This window comes from Stenella coeruleoalba, assembly GCF_951394435.1.
Source record: "Stenella coeruleoalba genome assembly, chromosome: 4".
Lineage (NCBI taxonomy): Eukaryota > Metazoa > Chordata > Mammalia > Artiodactyla > Delphinidae > Stenella > Stenella coeruleoalba.
In genome coordinates, this window is record NC_137149.1 from 115006435 (window position 1) to 115025707 (window position 19273).

General features: G+C 37.3%; 1 protein-coding gene across 3 annotated transcripts in view; it reads left to right on the forward strand.

Moving 5' to 3' along the window:
* Window positions 1-19273, forward strand: part of KLHL2 (kelch like family member 2) — a 123611-nt gene that overhangs the window by 10249 nt on the left and 94089 nt on the right. For all 3 annotated transcript variants that reach the window (XM_079920730.1, XM_079920731.1, XM_079920733.1), the window contains exons 2-3: window positions 949-1074; window positions 15544-15650. In XM_079920730.1, the coding sequence (XP_079776856.1) occupies window positions 949-1074; window positions 15544-15650 (233 nt within the window). The remainder of the gene's footprint in view (window positions 1-948; window positions 1075-15543; window positions 15651-19273) is intronic.

The window sequence follows — 19273 nt, forward strand, 5'->3', positions numbered from 1 at the left end:
TTTACATACCATAAAATTCACCCATTATAATTGTGATCGTAGTAAATTTCTAGAGTTGTGCAACCATCTCCTCAAAAAGTTCCTTTTGTCTGTCCATATGCAGTTAACCCTCCCTACAATGGCACCCTGATTTCATTTGTTAATTTTTTTGCTCCCAGATTTCGAAAGAATAATTTATACAGCAATACTAACATAGCTTTGTACTCTTAAAAATTACACATTTAAATATGATATTAACTATCCATTGCTTAATGTAGGAAATGGTATTGAACATTAGTGAAAAGAATGGCCTTGAGGGTCAGACTCGCTGCACTCTTATCAGCTCTACCATTTACCCAGATTGTTTTCTGCCTCAATCTCTTTATCTTTATATGGGGATAATAATAGTAATTAGCTCACAGAGTTGTTGTGAGGATTAAACAATGAAAGAAAATTTAGTACAGTGTCTGCCTTAAAGTTAATACTCAGTAAACAGTTAAAGTAGGTCCAAAGTATATGGGGTGAATAACCTTGCAGGTAGAAAACAAAATTCAAATCAGATTCTAAGCTTCTGAGGTGTGTGTAAAATACGACCCAGTTCCTGTCTTGGTTTGTAAATAGGCCCACTGCAGAATGTAAAAGCAGGTTAATTTCCAACAGAGAAAATCATTTCTCAGCATTTCTTCTGAAGGTATCTGCTAAACCATGTTTACTGAATTTTCTGTGCCCATCTTTGAGAGAGCTTTGAAACCAGGGAGGTAATTATCTACTTTTTTGTTAAAACCACAGTGACCATCAGAAAGTGTTCTGAACTGTGTTTTAGTCTTGGGTTGAAAAATGCTGTGAGACTTCCTCTAAATGAGTGGGGGAGAAGGGCATTCATTGTATCTCTTGTAGCCTGATAAGTCTGAACTAAGCTATCTTTAATAAGATCTTTTTCTGTGTTTTGTTATTTTCTTTTATGTACAGATGCACAAAGCAGGGTCATCAGAAGCCTCTCGATTCAAAAGATGATAATACCGAAAAACACTGCCCGGTGACAGTGAATCCTTGGCATATGAAGAAAGCTTTTAAAGTCATGAATGAATTAAGAAGGTATTATTACATTAACATACCTTTATTTTTCACTATAAAGTGAATATATTCCCCACCCCTCATTTTTGCTTTGTTTGATACAGAGAACATTTAAAGCTTTTTCTGCAAGTTTTTTAAAGGAAGGAAGAAAGCAAAAAATTTATCAGAAGTGTGAATGGTATAAGGCTGCACTGTCCAATATGGTAGCCACTAGCCACATGTGGCTAGTCTGAATTGAGGTGCTCTGTAAGTGGAAAATAATGGATTTTCAAGACTAACAACCAAAAAAAAAGTAAAATATTTATTAATAAGTTTTAAAAATAATGCATTTTGAAATGATATCAATTCTAATATTGGATATTTTGGGTTAAATAGAATTTTACTTAATTCTATTAAATTAATTTCACTTGTTTTTATTTTTAAATGGATTACTAGAGCATTCTGACTTACATTATATTTCTATTGGACTGGCTGGTCTAGGGTTTCTAACTTATCCTTGCAAAGCATATGAAAACTTTTATTAAAATTTTTTTTATTGAATAGTTAATTTATAACATCATATTAGTTCCAGGTGTACAACATAGAGACTCAACATTTTTATAGATTATACTCCACTTAAAGTCACCACAAAATAATGTGTATATATCCTTGTGGCCTATCCATTTTATACATGGTAGTTTGTACCTCTCAGTCAAATCCACTACCCCCATCCTGCCTCTCCCATTCTTCTCCCCACTGGTAACCACCTGTGAGTCTGTTTCTGTTTTGCTATATTCACTAGTTTGTTTTCTTTTTTAGATTCCACATATGAGTTATAACATAGAATATTTTTCTTTCTCTGACTTATTTCATTTAGCATAATACCCTCTAGACCCATCCATGTTGTTGCCAATGGCAGAATCTCATTCTTTTTTATGGCTGAGTAGTATTCCATTGTGTGTATATACCACATCTTCTTTATTCATTCAACTGTTGATGGACACTTAGGTTGCTTCTGCATCTTGGCTATTGTAAATAATGCTGCTCTGTACATTCAGATGCGTGTATCTTTTCGAATTAGTGTTTTCATTTTCTTCAGATGTATACCCAGGATTAGAATTGCTGGTAGTTCTATTTTCAGTTTTTTGAGAAACCTCCATAATGTTTTCTGTAGTGGCTGTACCAAGTTATATTCCCACCAACAGTGTAAGAGTGTTTCCTTTTCTCCACATCTTTGCCAACATTTGTTATTTGTAGGTTTTCTGATGATAGCCATTCTGACAGGTGTGAGGTGATAGCTCATTGTGGTTTTGATTTGCTTTTCTATGAAAATTACAGATGTTGAGCATCTTTTCATGTGTCTGGCCATTTGTATGTCTTCTTTGGAAAATGTCTATTCAGGTCTTCTGCCCATTTTTTAATCAGATTGTGTTTTTGATATTGAATTGTATGAACTGTTTGTGTATTTTGGATATTAACAGCTTATCAGGCGTATCATTTGCAAATATTTTCTCCCATTTAGTAGGTTGTCTTATCATTTTGTCAATGATTTCCTTTGCTATGCAAAAGCTTTTAAGTATAATTAGATCCCATTTGTTTATTTTTGCTTTTGTTTGTTTTGCCTTAGGAGACAGACAAAAAAAATATTGCTATGATTTGTGTCAAAGAGTGTTCTGCCTATGTTTTTTTCCTAGGTGCTCTATGGTTTCAGGTTTCTATTTAGGTCTTTAATCCATTTTGAGTTTATTGTTGTATATGGTTTGAGAAAATGTTCTACTTTCATTCTTAACATGTAGCTGTTCAGTTTTCCCAGCACCACTTGTTGAAGAGACTGTCTTTTCTCCATTGTATATTCCTGCCTCCTTTGTTGTACATTAATTGACCATAGATGGGCAATTCTTTATTCTGTTCCACTGATCTATGTTTCTGTTTTTGTGCCAATACCATGCTGCCTTGATTATGGTACTTTTTAGTCAGGGAGTGTGATACCTCCAGCTTTGTTCTTTTTTTCTCAAGACTGCTTTGGCTGTGCAGGGTCTTTTGTGGTTCCATATAAATTTTAGGAGTATTTGTTCTAGTTCTGTGAAAAATGTCATGAGTATTTTGATAGGGATTGCATTAAATTTATAGATTGCTTTGGGTAGTGTGGACATTTTAACAATATTAATTCTTCTAATCTATGTACATGGGCTATCTTTTCATTTCTTTATATCATCTTCTTTTCCTTCATCAATATTTTATATTTTCAGAGTGTAGGTCTTTCACCTCCTTGGTTAAGTTTATTCTTAGGTATTTTTTTTTTTTTGGTGGATTTTGAATGGGATTGTTTTCTTACTTTCTCTGATAGTTCATTATTAGTATATAAAAAAGCAACAGACTTCCATATATTAATTTTGTCTCCTGCAAATTTACTAAATTCATTTGTTTAATATTTTATTGGTGGAGACTGTTAGGGTTTTCTATATATAGTATCATGTCATCTGCAAGTAGTAACAGTTTTACTTCTTCCCTTCCAATTTAGATTCCTTTTATTTCTCTTTCTTTTCTGATTGCTGTGGCTAGGACTTCCAATACTATGTTAAATAGAAGTGGCAAGAGTGAGCATCCTTGTCTTGTTCCCGATTTTAGAAGAAAAGCTTTCAGCATTAATCGTTAAGTATTATGTTTGCTAACGGTTTATCATAAATGGCCTTAATTATGTTGAGATATGTTTCCTCTGTACCCACTTTGGTGAGAGTTTTTATCATGAATGGATGTTGAATTTTGTTGAATACTTTTTTTGAGGTGATAATGTGATTTTTATCCTTCCTTTTGTTAATGTGGTATATCACATTGATTTATGGGTGTTGGACCATCCTTGAATCCCTGAAATAAATTCCACTTGATCGTGGTATGTGATCCTATTTATATATTGTTGAATTCGGCTTGGTAATATTTTGTTGAGGATTTTTGCATCTGTATTCATCAGATATATTGGCCTGTAATTTTCTTTTTTTGTAATATCTTTTTCTGATTTTGGTATCAGGGTAATTAATGGTGGCCTTGTAGAATGAATTTGGGAGTGTTCAATCCTCTTTAATTTTTTGGAATAGTTTGAGAAAGATAGGTATTAGCTCTTCTTTATATGTTTGGTAGAACTACCCTGTGAAGCCATCCTGTCCTGGACTTTTGTTTGCTGAGAGGTTTTTTTTATTACAGATTTAATTTCATTACTAGTGATTGGTCTGCTCAAATTGTCTGATTTTTCTTGATTCAGTCTTGACAGTTTGTATGTTTCTGGAAATTTGTCCGTTTCTACTAGGTTGTCTAATTTGTTAGCATATAACTGTTTGTAGTATTCTCTTATGATTTTTTTGAATCTCTGTGGTATAGGTTGTTATTTCTCCTCTTTCAGTTTTTATTTTATTTGAGTCCTCTCTTCTTGCTGGTGAGCCTGGCTGAAAGTTTTATCAATTTTGTTTATCTTTTAAAAAAGCTCTTGGTTTCATTGTTTTTTGTTTGCTTTTTTTTTGGTTTGTTTAGTCTCTGTTTTACTTATTTTCCCTTTGATCTTTATTATTTCCTCCCTTCTGATGACTTTGGGCTTTGTTAGTTCTTTTTTTTTTAATTCCTTTAGATGTAGATTAGGTTGTTTGAGATTTTTCTTTTTTCTTGAGGAAGGCCTGTATCACTATAAACTTCCCTCTTAAAACTGCTTTTGCTGCATTCCATAGATTTTGGAAAGTTGTGTTTTCATTTTCATTTGTCTTGAGGTATTTTCTGATTTTCTCTTTGATTTCTTTATTGACCCATTGGTTTTTTTAGTAGCATGTTTAGTCTCCATGTGTTTGTGCTTTTCGCATTCTTCTTTTTGTATTTGATTTCTTGTTTCACACTGTTGTGGTTGGAAAAAATGCTTGATATAATTTGTGTCCTCTCAAATTTGTTGAGACTTGTCTGTGGCTTAGCATGTGATCTATCCTGGAGAACATTCCATGTGTACTTGAAAAGAAAGTACATTCTGCTGTTTTGGATGGAATGTCTTGTCTTGTAGATATCTTTTAAGTCCAACTGGTCCAATGTGGTATTTAAGACACTGTTTCCTTATTGATTTTTGTCTGGATGATCTGTCCATTGATGTCAGTGGGGTGTTAATGTCCCCTCCTATTATTGTATTATTGTCAACATCTCCCTTTATGTCTGTTAATATTTGCTTTATATATCTAGGTGCTCCTGTATTAGGTGCATATATGTTAATGAGTGTTACATCCTCTTCTTGTATTGATCTCTTTATGTATAATGTCCTTCTTTGTCTTTTGTTATAGACTTTGTTTTAAAGTCTGCTTTGTCTGATATGAGTATTTCTACTCCTGCTTTCTTTTCATTTCCATTTGCATGAAATATAAGAAAACTTTTAGACAGAGAAAAATGTAAATCTCTCTTTGGTGGTGGTGGTGGTAGTGTTAGTAATTTGGGGGAGTAGTGACCTGCCCATTGCTAAGTAATTCTCAAATATGTTAAGAGTCACTGCAGTGAAAGAGTGACTTTAAAAGTTGATTGAAAAACGAGTAGCTTTTTTTTAATTAAAAGACTAATGTATGTATTAACAGGCTTGGTTTTATTTTCTTAGCATTTTGTGAAAGACATATATTTTCCCATCATTCCGTTTGTGAAAGTACATATATTTAAAAGCTAGGGCTAAGAAGGGAGTGACTTAAACTTTCCTTTAATCTCTCTATGCTATATCTTCCTGAAAGCTCATCCTTTTTTTTGTTCCATCATTTGTTTATTTCTTCTTTAATTAAAGATTCAGTAAATATTCATCTGCTGGGTGCTGGAGATACAATGGTAAGCAAAACAGACATGGCTGCTACCCTCATGGGGCTTATGATTGACTGCAGGAAGCAGGCATTAATCAAAGAATCACACAAATAATTTACTGTAAATTTTAATGGCAGTAACTGCTACAGGGAGGGCTATGAAGTTAGATAACAGTGGTCAGGGAAAGCTTCCCTGAGAAGATAAGAATAATTGTGCTGAGATCGAAAGGAAAAGAGAAGTAAGGAAATGAAGTCAGGCATAGGGAACGGCAGTGTCCAAGTCTTGTGGTGGGAGTGAGCTAGCCTCCTGGAGGAGCTGAGGGGTAGCTGGAGTGCAGATGGCTGGGGGGTCATGGCAAGAGAGGAGGCTGAGTGAGTAGGTGAGGGCCAGCATTCTTAGAGCCTTCTGCATTTTGGTCTTTATCAGGAGTTGCCGTGGGAGAAGCCATTGGAGAGTTTTAAGCAGGGATGTGACATGATCAGATCAGATTTGTATTTTGAAAAGAACACAATGGCTGCTGGGTGGAGAGTGGATTGGAGAGAGAGAGATAAGAGAAAATTAAACTAAATAATGGATATTAGATTTGTTTCCTAGTACTGCTCTGACATCAGTTTCAGTAAGTAGGTTTTCATTTAGTTTTGGGGAGAAAATATAGCTGGGATAATCCAGCAGGTCTGCCCATGCTGTTTCAGTTAATCTCGTTGCAAAAGTAGTTATTAGAATGTAAAATGCAGTCGTTATTAAGTGATACTGAAGGAAAAGTAAGAAAAATAGTCTGGTTATTTTGAGACATTTTCTTTTTCTTTGAAAAATCTAGAAAGACTGACTTTTAATAGGTCTATTCATGTTACTTTTCCCCCCACTCCCATGGGGCTGGTAGCCAGACCTTCCACTGATGTGTGAGTGGGCCCCTGTTGATGAAGGTCTCAGTCAGTAAACTACAGGGAGGGCCACACCTAGCTCTCCTTCCTGAGGTGAATGACCCTAGTTTTTGGACAAACTCTTTGGCCTTGGGCCAGTTGTTTTACTTTTTTGAGACTTAACTATAAAATGAGGGGAGTGGATGGAATGCAGTCTAAGGTTCATTGCTGCTCTGACGTTCTTTTGGCCTGTGAGGTTTTTTCCTGCTTCCCTGCATGTGGTGCACCTTGTCTCATCCTGGGATTACTTAGCTGTAGCCGTCATTCAGCTGTTTGTACCATTTTGGGGGTGAACTGTATGGCTGTGGAACAGTATGTTTTTGATCTTTGTGTTGCACCATTTCAGTAGCTAGCATGTAACCAGGCTAATAGTTGATGTTGATTTTCAGAATGAAGAATGACCTTTGAATAGCTGAGTCTTGGCTGCCACATCCACAACAAGGATTGTTTTAATGAAGTCAACGACTGCTAGTGTTTTAAAAAATGAACTCTCTTTGAGGCTCATCAGCACTTTTGTTTTTTAATGTCATTCCCTTTTCTCTTACCCTTTATTGCCAATTTTATGTAATTCTGTTTTTTTTTTTTTTTTGCGGTACGTGGGCCTCTCACTGTTGTGGCCTCTCCCGTTGTGGAGCACAGGCTCCGGACGCGCAGGCTCAGCGGCCATGGCTCACGGGCCCAGCCGCTCCACAGCATGTGGGATCTTCCCAGACCGGGGCACGAACCCGTGTCCCCTGCATCGGCAGGCGGACTCTCAACCACTGCGCCACCAGGGAAGCCCTGTAATTCTGTTTTTTTAAAAATAAATTTATTTATTTATTTTTGGCTGTGTTGGGTCTTCGTTGTTGTGCGCAGGCTTTTCTCTCATTGCGGTTAGTGGGGGCTACTCTTTGTTGCAGTGCGTGGGCTTCTCATTGCAGTGGCTTCTCTTGTTGCGGAGCACGGGCTCTAGGAGCGTGGGCTCCATAGTTGTGGCTTGCGGGTTCTAGAGCGCAAGCTCGGTAGTTTTGGCACATGGGCTCAGTTGCTCCGTGGCATGTGGAATCTTCCCGGACCAGGGATTGAACCCGTGTCTCCTGCATTGGCAGGCAGATTCCTAACCACTGCACCACCAGACAAGTCCCAGTAACTCTTAAAACAAACAAACAAACAAACAAAATCTCTGAAGAAACCTACTCCTTGTACAGCTGAAAATCTTTTGTTATTTCCTGTCATTGTGTCAACTTCCTGCTGCCAGAAATAGGTAGCTGAGAGTGGCTTCCTGACTTCTGGGAAGGGAGAACTTCCTTGTTCTCTCCATTCTGCTCTTGGGCTGTCACCTCTAATAGGTAGAATATCAGCTGTACCCTAGAGAGTGTTGTTATTAACCTTTGGCTAATGAAAGAGAAATTTTAGAAGTAAAAGTCACTTTTCTTTCAATTATACTTGGTGTAAGGTATGGTTATGGGAATAGGAGGGCAGGAGTTTTGTAAAGTTTAAGTTATAGAATTTTTTTTTAATATAAATTTTATTTATTTATTTTTGGCTGCGTTGGGTCTTCGTTGCTGCGCACGGGCTTTCTCTAGTTGTGGCGAGCGGGGGCTACTCTTCGTTGCAGTGAGCGGGCTTCTCATTGTGGTGGCTTCTCTTGTTATAGAGCACGGGCTCTAGGCGTGCAGGCTTCAGTGTTGTGGCCCGTGGGCTTCAGTAGTTGTGGCTTGCGGGCTTTAGAGTGCAGGCTCAGTAGTTGTGGCGCACGGGCTTAGTTGTTCCTCAGCTTGTGGGATCTTCCCAGACCAGGGCTCAAACCCATTTCCCCTGCATTGGCAGGCAGATTCTTAACCACTGTGCTGCCAGGGAAGCCCCAAGTTATAGAATTATAACTTAAGTTTAACTTAAGAATTATAATTTAAATTTATAAAAATGGAATGTTACATTTTCTTTAAACTAGTTTTTCATTTCTTTCAGACAGGAGGCCCAGATATAGCTCTATGACCCAGTCCAATACGAGTTTGAATAACTTGCAATTATTGGTTTTAAAAACCCTGTGGTCACTTCTAAACAGTGTAGTCAGCAAGTATTTGTAAGTACCTGATTCTCCTTTGAAGTCAGCTAGCACGCCCAGAGGCCGTGTGGGAGCCAGAACCAGTGTCTGACGTGGCCCCTGCCTTTCGAGTGACCTGATTGTGCAGGAGATGTAGAGAAGAGGATGAGGTGGTGGAATATCGTGTGCAAAATGTGGGTCCTGAAAAGGATTCTCACAAGAGAAAGTCATAGAGGTGGTTTTGGTTGGGCCTGATAGGGATGCAGTAGGATTCATAAAAAGGACTGGAGAGGAAAGGCAGTTCCTGATCTGGATAATTGCACAAGTTAGGGATGGGCTAAATGTAACCTGTTTGGTAAAGTGAATCAAGAAGAGTTCATGCTGGGGAGTCTGTGGAAAAAGTCAGAATTATGGCAGGCTTAAACAATGTGATTCATTGGGATTTAATTCCAAGGACAGTGGGAATCAGTGAAGGTTTTTGAGAAAGGGTGTAGCATCATAAGACTAATGATGTCGAGAAACAGCCTGGCAGCATAGTGAAAGGCGAATCTTGTACAGCAACACATCTCTGGTGGGGAATTCAGCTCTGTACATTTCCTAGGTATGGCTTGGCAGGAGGAGGAGTTTTTCAAAGCACTAACACACTGACATTTTCAAAATCAAAGCAATAGACCTTTACAAAGTGCTTACTCTATGCAACACACTGTATTGGGCCTGTGGAGCAGACAGAGAAGCAGGCTGTACCCCGGACACACATTTGCTTGAGGACATTACACCGTGAGCTTTTTGAGATGACCCAAAAAGGAGCTGTCAGATTTAATGTTTTTTGTTTAAAATAAATTTAAAAAAAAAAGTCTGTTTTCTAGGATATGGGATAAGACTGGACTTGAGTTTTAAAAGTTCCAATGAGCATTACTGGGGGGCCAACCTATTATTTGTTTAGAAGAAAGCTAATATTGATCCTTAAGTTGCATTTAGGAGTTGAAACTTTTTAGCAAGGATAAGTCTTATGAAGCAGTTTGAATGTTTGCCTATATATCACACAGAAGCCATAAACATTTAGTTGTTCAGTTACAATAGCATTTCTTACATTCCAGAAGATAATTTAAACAGAAGATCCTGGATCCCTCTCTTAAGGGAATGCTTATTGTATTTTTCCCCCAGGACTTTTAGCCATTGTGGACCCAGATCATTACTAGGATTATATCTGTTGTGCATCTATGCAAACTTTGAGTTTGTGGCTCTTCTTTGGTTGTTTGTACTTTGCTGCTTAGGTAGCAAGTGAATTAAACAACAAACTGAAGTGAGACTACCTTTTCATAGCTTTATATTACTGTTTTTGAAAGAGATTTAGGAAATTACACAGGGTGTGAATTTTTTTTATCACTATATATATATATTTCTGTAGTAAAACGTTGTCAGTTTCTTTTGTTTTTATATTGTACTAAAATAGAATATAAAACATTCCTTGAAGGACAGAGCAGTTGGGAAGGGTCCCTAAATCAAGCAAACTTGTTTATTTAAGAAAGTTTAAGAGACATTTTGAAGCTAATGTTCTCAATTTAACTGGTAATCTTCTACAGTGTATCTTAAGTACTTGTGATAGATTTCTTATTAGGTGGTGTTTGTTGAGCATGGATAAAACCATTAAACATTTCAAAGATGTGAAGAATGGATGGTAGTGAATGAATTTGCTTCTGTTTTGTCTTCTCTTTCCTGGTGTGGGGTACTGTGCTGCCTCAGGATTTGCCTTCAGCATCCCCTCCTAAGTCAGAAAATTGGAAGATGCTACCTTGGCTGTTCTTCTTTTAAATTATTATAGCTAAGAGTATCTAGCTCATGTTTTGTTTCACCAAGTTTTTTTAAAAAGTAACTTTTAATAAGGAAGTTTTCTTCGTACATATTCTCCATTTTCTACATGTAGTCGAGCTTTTATCACACATGTTCAGAAACTCACTCCAGCCATTTGTTTCCCCTCTCTGAAATCCTCATCTCTCCATTTTGCCTCCTCCCCATCATCTTTTCCCTGTCACTCATATCTTCTTTCACTTTATTTCTAATTATTCTTTTCGCCTCCTCTCAACTGTGACCAAGTATTCTTAAAAGTCCTCAAATCTGGAGTTGTTACCTTCCCTTCTCGACAAATACTCAGTAATGTGCTCCCCCCCGACATCTTCCTGTGGCTTGGTTTTGTCACTTTTCCCTGTCATTCTGTTCTCTTGATTCTATGTGAAATTCTCTATTCTGAGATCCTTTTCTAGTTTAAGGCAGTTTCTAAATCACTGACTGTAGTAGGTTTTCATACGAGTTTCCAAGTTGACTGTCATCCTTTCCTGCTTCCTGTTAGAAAATCTCAGCAGGTGCAAATCTGTTGAAGGGGCTGTGCTGTTTTTCAGGGCTCTAATTGTGGTGGTGAACCTTAGTAAGCCCAACAGCTAGGTCTTCCCTGTGCTTCACTGCCACAGAAATTCAAATTCAAACCATCATTGTTTTAAGATGAAGAAGGTGATGGTGGTGACACTTGTTATGGAGTTGTGTTGCTCTTCAAGATTATTGACATTTTAGCTAGGTTGCATCTCTCTTGTCTGTAAATGACACTATCAATTTTTGGAGATTTGGTTAAATATAACTGATTTAAGTCAGTGATCAGGAAGCCTTTCACCTTTAAAACAGCTTGCTTTCATTCCCCACCTCCCTACTTTCTGAGCAGCCAGAACCTGATGAAGTAGCTGATCAGCAGCTCCGCATCTGGCTCATCCTGTGCTTCCTCACTAGCTTTTAACTTTCTTGGCTTCTGACCTCTTGCCTAACTTCTTTTTCTGTCTTGCTCTTGTTTCTTTATCCTAACACTGATGCTGCTCCAAAGATGCCTTTGGGCACATTCCGAGGCTGTGGCTTGTGTTTGCTCTGTGGAGTCTGGCTAAAGCTCATCTCAGCAGCCTAGCACCTCGGCGGTTATTCTGATTCTGCTCCATGTGGCAGGAGGTGCCTCCAGATCTCACACAGCCTGGCACCTGAGGAAGAAAGGTGGACAGACGCTATCGATGTAATCTCTCCACCACCCCCACTTCCAGTAGAAAGTAAATTCTTGTATCGTGAAACTACCAATTATTTTAGATATCTCAGAGCCTAATGGCACATTTTACTTTAAGAAGATACACATTAGTCCCCCCTTATCCAAAGTTTTAGTTACTGTAGTCCACCACACTCTGAAAATATTAAATGGAAAATTCCAGAAATAAACAATTCATAAGTTTTAAATTGAGTACTGTTCTGAGGAGTGTGATGAAATCTCACTGTCCTGCTCCATTCTGCTTGGGACATGAATCATCCCTCTGTCCAGTGTGTCCCGGCCGTTAGCCCTCTTGGTTATCAGGTTGACTGTTGCAGTATCACAGTGCTTGTGTTCAAGTGACCATTATTTTAACTCATAATGGCCCCAAAGCAAAGGAGAAGTGATGCTGGCAATTCAGATGTGCCAAAGATATGCTGTAAAGTACTTCCTTTAAGTGAAAGGAGTGAATGTTCTTGACTTAGTAAGAAAAGAAAAAAAATCATATGCTGAGGTTGCTAAAGATCTGTGGTAAGAAGGAATCTTCTATCTGTGAAATAGTGAAAAAGGGAAAAGAAATTTATGCTAGTTTTGCTTTTGCACCTCAAACTATGAAAGTTACAGCCACAGGGCATGATAATTGCTTAGTTAAGATAGAGAAGGCATTAAATTTGTTTAGTAAGATATTTCGAGAGAGAGGTTACATTCACATAACTTTTATTACAGTATAGTTATCATTGTTATATTTTATTACTAGTTAATCTCTTACTGTGCCTAATTTATAAATTGAACTTTATCATGGGTATGTATGTGTAGGAAATAACATGGTACATATAGGTTTCGGTACTATCTGTGGTTTTAGGGATCCACTGGAGGTCTTGGAATGTATCCACCATGATTAAGGGAGGCTTCTGTATATACAGCAGTGATAGGGTTTTCTAGTCTTAGGAATCCATTCCTTTGATATCAGAAAACCAAAGGGTGTCTAGATGTATTTGGGTATGATTCATTTTCAAAGCAATTTTTTTCTTGAGAAGGACCGATTTTCATGATGTTTCACTTGGGAGATGAGTGCCTATCTTTTTTTCTGTGTCATTTGAGTTTTACATAAGGCCTGTGTAACTCCTGTTATTCTCCAGACTTGAGCTTAGAAGCAGTTTTCTTTCCAGAGCTTTCCAGTATGTTTGGGCTTGACCTGTCTCCTGTGTACTCAAACACCGCACACTTGCCCTAATAGCTATCAATTCATTTTGTAAGTACCTGTCACCTTGTCTCTTTCCCCAGCTCCACTGTTAACTCCTTGCTATCACGGACATTGTCTTGTTTACTGTGGTAAACTGACATAGTCCTTGGTGCCCAGTACGCACTTTAGATATTTGATGAATGAGTGAATAAATTCAGATTTTGCTAAGTAGCAACTTTATTTATACCATTATTCTGAAAGACTTTTCCTTCTATAGTCCATTCCCTCATTAGATTTCACATAATAGGAATATAAACTCACCATGTAGACTTTGGGTATGGGCTGCTAAAACAAGTTTCTGTTATTTTTATTGCCGGATTTTATTTGTAGCCCTCGTCACCTAAAGTCACTCAACTTCTTGTGAGCATGCACACTTGGAATGAAGAGGTAAGGGCCAGAGTCAACAGACACACACACTGGCTGAATGATAAGAAGGTTGGTCAAATCTCTCTAGTCTGTGAGTGCTGTTTTAAAAACATGTTATTGCTAGAGACAGAAAGATAAAAAATTGAACACTAAAACTAAGCATGTCCTTGATCTATAATGTGGCATTAGGCTCCACGTGACCTAACCCAGGGTGTGGCTGCATACTGGTTTGGCAGTGTTTTTACTCTATTAGTTAACTAACATCAGCTAATAAGCCAGGAAGGCCAAGATAATTACGTGATAGCCAGCGGGTGTTATGCTAGAAGATTTGGATCAATGAGTAATTATAATTGAAGTTGAATGTAATCAATTATGTGATTTGGAGGCATTCAAGTGTAATTCCACTTATGTTCCATCTTGAAACCAGAGCACTAGGAAGGATTATTGACAAAAGGAAAATAGACATAAAGATGCACTTGACTCACGTTTGAGCTGTGTCCAGATGACCTGGTCACCGTAGGAAACCTGGATGGCCCTGCTGACCCCAGCATCCCTCTTCTCCTTCTTGCCCATGCTTCTTGTGCCACACACCCCGTTGTGCTTTGCTGCTTCATGTCTCTGTCCAGCAGCATCTGCTGTTCTCTCTGTGTGGGGTTCTCTTGTCCTTCTCCATCCAGCTAACACTTACTTGTGTTTAGAACTCGGCTAAGGGCAGTAGCTGCAGGACACCTTTTCTGACCCCTAGTCTGATTTAGATGCTCCCCTGTTCCCCTAGCATCTTCACTCTGGCGCTTTCCACTTTGTCCTGTAATCCTTGCATTGTCAGTCCTTCCTGCTAGTCTCCTTAATGGCAGAGATAATCTTGCAGGACTTTGTTGAATTTGATTTTTTCTAACTATTCTTGTAGTGGTAGTGCTAAAAACCCACTAAAACCGGCTCTTTTATAAACTATATATAGAACTTTAAAAAATAGCTTCTAGTATACAGTATGTCAAATAATAATTGGGTGTTGTTTCTTTCTTTATATTCCCTGTTTTATTCAAGCTTTAACAAGTCTTAAAACCACATAGCTTTAGATGGTTTTGTGAGCCAGACTCCATAGATTTGAATCCGGGCATTGCCACTAGTGGTGACTTCAGACTTCTTATTCATCTTTTCCTTGGTTTCCCCAGCTATACATTTTAAGGGTAAAAATCACAATAACATGGATCCCATAAGGTTTTGGTAGGGTCTAAGTGAAATAATACATGCGGGTGGAGCTCCTGTATAACACCTTCCTGAAAACACCACTGACTTCCCCCTGCTTAACTTGTGAACCCATGGAATTCATAGAATTGCAGAATGATTTTATCTGCGCAGAGCAGACTGTAGACTTTGTCAGTTTTCCACACTGATCTGGAGGAACTACAGCTGAGTGATGGCCACCTCTTGAGTCTAACACGTGACCTGCCTGATGTCTCATATGGCATCGTGACCTGTGCTTCAACTTACAGGGCACAGCATTAAAATTACATTTAATTTTATGTGTGATAATATTTTCTGACCTTGAAGAATGAGATATTTTGCATTGGGAAAATGTTCTGATTAAGTTAGACTTCAAATGCTCAAACACCTTTCAAGCAGCAGGTGTAGTTGAATGTAATTTTACCTTTGCTTGATGACCCAGGACATTTTCTGTGTCTGTATAGTTTTGATACTTTGACCCAATTTAGTTTTCTCCATGTGTTTTATTTTGTCTTTATCTTCGTGTCATACCACCATCTGCCACTTCTGCTGATGCAGTTCTTAATGCAAACAGCCTCCCATTTTACACCCCATTAATGGTTTGCTGCCAGTAATTTATATTAGGTTGAGAAATCAGTAATCAAGTTTGGAAAGATTTCTCTATTAAACAAAGGCAGGATTCTGAGTGAGGGCCAAGGCATGTTGGCCTATGTCATGACTGTTTTCTATGTTCTTCATGTTTGGGTATCCTGTTTTTAAGGATGGAAATTTTTAGTTAGTTTTAACTTCAGAAAATTGGGCTTTTACTATAAAATTTTTGCATAGGGTGTTCAATACACTTACTCTTGTTATTAAAATTATTCTCTCCCTGTTTTGTTAACAGTCAGAATTTGCTGTGTGATGTCACGATTGTGGCTGAAGACATGGAAATCTCTGCTCACAGAGTGGTGCTGGCCGCCTGTAGTCCTTACTTTCACGCCATGTTTACAGGTATGAAATGTTTTAGTTATGGATGTTTATAAAATGTATACAGATCTGGGCTTTTCTTTCCATATTAACATTTTGTTGTTATGAAGTTAAGCATTGTAATAGAAGAAAATGCTCTTGCTTTGTTTTAAATTACTCCTCATCTTTGTTTTTCATTCTTGTAATGGTGTTGTGTACATACATGTGTCCATTACATACATGTATATGTTACATACAAATACAATTTTATGCTCAGTTTCCCCCCTTTACATTTATATTTGCATATATTGGCTAAGTTTGCCTTCTTGCCATTTATAACAGCCTTTGGCACTTTCTTATTTTGACAAAAGTAAATTGCTTTTACTGTTTCACATTTCTTCAAATGATTTTCACATTTGCCTCATCCAGTGTTTATAGTGAACAAAGAGATGTTTATTTAATGCCTTTTGATTCAGAAATATAAGAAAATAGAGTGGATACTTAGGCAACTGTAAAAATACATAAAATGATTTTAATATTTCTGGCAAAAAAGCAGTTTGTGCCTGCCACACTGGAAGCCTTTAAAAATATAGTTGATGTACAATATTATGTTTCAGGAACACTATATAATGGTTTGACATTTGCGTGCTTTATGAAATGATCACCACGATAAGTCCTTTAACCATCTGTCACCATACAAAGTTACTATAATATTATTGTCCTTATGCTGTTGTATATTACATCCCCATGGCTTATTTACGTTATAACTGGAGGTTTGTATCACTTAACTATTCACCTAATTCTCCCACCCCACCCGACCCCCACCATACTCCCCACTGTGAACCGTTTGTTCTGTGTATCTGTTGAGTCTGTTTTCATTTTATTTTATTTATTTATGTTTTTATTTCACATATGAAATCATTTGATATTTGTATTCTCTGTCTCACTTATTTCACTTAGCATGATACCCTCTAGGTCCATCCATGTTGTTGCAAATGGCAAGATTTCATTCTTTTTTAAGCCTATTAATATTCCATTGTATATATATATACCACATCTTCTTTATCCATTTATCTGTCAATGGACACAGGTTGCTTGCATTTGTTGGCTATTGTAAATAATGCTGTGGTGAACATAGGGGTGCACATATCTTTCCAATTACTGTTTTTGTTTTCTTCAGAAGTGGAATTTCTGGATCATATGGTAGTTCTATTTTTAATTTTTTGAGGAACCTCCATACTGTTTTCCATAGTGGTTGTACCAGTTTAAAATCCCACAAACAGTACACAAGGGCTTCCTTTTCTTTACATCCTCACCAATATTTGTTATTTATTATCTTCTTGAAAATAGCCACTCTGACAGGTATGAGGTAGTATTTCATTCTGGTTTTGATTTGCATTTCCCTGGTGATTAGTGATGCTGACTATCTTTTCACATGTCTGTTGGCCATCTGTATGTCTTCTTTGGAAAAATGTGTATACAAGTACTCCTCCCATTTTTCAATTTTTTTGTTGTTATTGAGTTGTATGAGTTCTTTGTATATTTTGGATAGAAACTCCTTATTGGGTAGTTCATTTGCAAATACCTCCTTCCATTTGGTAGGCTGCCTTTGTTGATAGTTTCCTTTGCTGTGCAAAACTTTTTTTTTTTTTTTTTGTGGTACGCGGGCCTCTCACTGTTGTGGCCTCTCCCGTTGTGGAGCACAGGCTCCGGACGCACAGACACAGCGACCATGGCTCACGGGCCCAGCCGCTCCGCGGCATGTGGGATCTTCCTGGACCGGGGCATGAACCCGTGTCCCCTGCATCGGCAGGTGGACTCTCAACCGCTGCGCTACCAGGGAAGCCCCCAAACCTTTTTAGTTTATGTAGTACCATTTGTTCATTTTTGCTTTTTTGCCCTTGCCTGAGGAGAAAGATTCAAAAAATATTGCTAAGACCATGCTGCCTACGTTTTCTTCTAGGACTTTTATGGTTTCAGGTCTTACATTTAAGTTTTTAATCCATTTTGAGTTTATTTTTGTGCATGGTGCTAGAAAGTAGTCCAGTTTGATTCTTTTGCATGTAGCTGTCCACTTTTCCCAGCATTGTTTATCGAAGAGACTATCTGTTCCCCATTGCCTCCTTTGTTGGAGATTAATTGACCATATAAGTTTGGATTTATTTCTCTACTCTCTATTCTGTTACATTGATCTATGTATCTTTTTTGTGTGTGCCAGTACCAGACTGTTTTGATTACTGTAGCTTTGTAGTATAATTTGAAATCAGGGAGCATGATACCTCTAGCTTTGTTCTATCCCAAGATTGCTTTGGCTATTTGGGGTCTTTTGTGTTTACATACAAATTTTAGAATTATTTGTTCTAGTTCTGTGAAAAATGTCATGGGTATTTTGATAGGGATTGCACTGAATCTGTAGATTACCTTAGGGTTTATGGTCATTTTAACAATATTAATTCTTCCAACCCATGAGCACAGTATATCTTTCCATTTGTTTGTGTCGTCTTCGATTTCTTTCATTAGTGTCTTATAGCTTTCAAAGTACAAGTTTTTTGCCTCTTTGGTTATATTTATTCCTAGGTATTTTATTCTCTTTGATGAAATTGTTAATGAGATTGTTTAATTTCTCTTTCTGATAGTTTGTTATTAGTGTATAGAAACACAACAGATTTCTGTATTACATTTTTATCCTGGATCTTTACTGAATTCATTTATTAATTCTGATAGTTTTGGTAGCGTCATTAGGATTTTCTATATATGGTATCATGTCCTCTGTAGACAGTGACAGTTTTACTTCTTCCTTTCCAATTTGGATTCCTTTTACTTATGTTTCTTCTCTGATTGCTGTGGCCAGGACTTCCAAAACTATGTTGAATAAAAGTGGTGAGAGTGGACATCCTTGTTTTGTTCCTGATCTTAGAGGAAATGCTCTCAGCTTTTCATCATTGAATATGATGTTAACTGTGGGCTTGTCATATATGGCCTTTATTATATTGAGGTAGGTCCCCTCTATGCCTGCTTTCTAGAGAGTTTTTATTATAAATGGATGTTGAATTTTATCAGTGGCTTTTTCTGCATCTATTGATATGATCATATCATTTTTATTCTTCAGTTTGTTAATGTGGTGTATCGCATTGATTGATTTGTGGATATTGAACCATCCTTGCATCCCTAGGATAAATTCCACTTGATATGGTATATGATTCTTTTGATGTATTGTTGAATTCAGTTTGCTAATATTTTGAGAATGTTTGCATCTGTGCTCATCAATGATATTGGCCTGTAATTCTACTTATTTGTGGTGTTTTTGCCTGTTTTTTGCTAGGGTGATGCTGGCCTTATAGAATGTGTTCCAGAGTGTTCCTTCATCTTCAATTTTTTGGAATAGTTTGAGAAGAATAGGTGTTAACTCTTTAAATGTTTGGTAGAATTCACCTACTGGTCCTGGACTTTTGTTTGTTGGTAGTTTTCTAAATTACTGATTCAATTTCATTACTGGTAACCGGTCTGTTCATATTTTCTGTTTCTTCCTGATTCAGCCTTGGGAGATCGTATGTTCCTAGGAATGTATCTATTGTAAATTGTTCATTTTGTTGATGTATAATTGTTCGAAGTAATCTCTAATGATCCTGTGTATTTCTGTGGTTTAATTTGTAATTTCTCTTTCATTT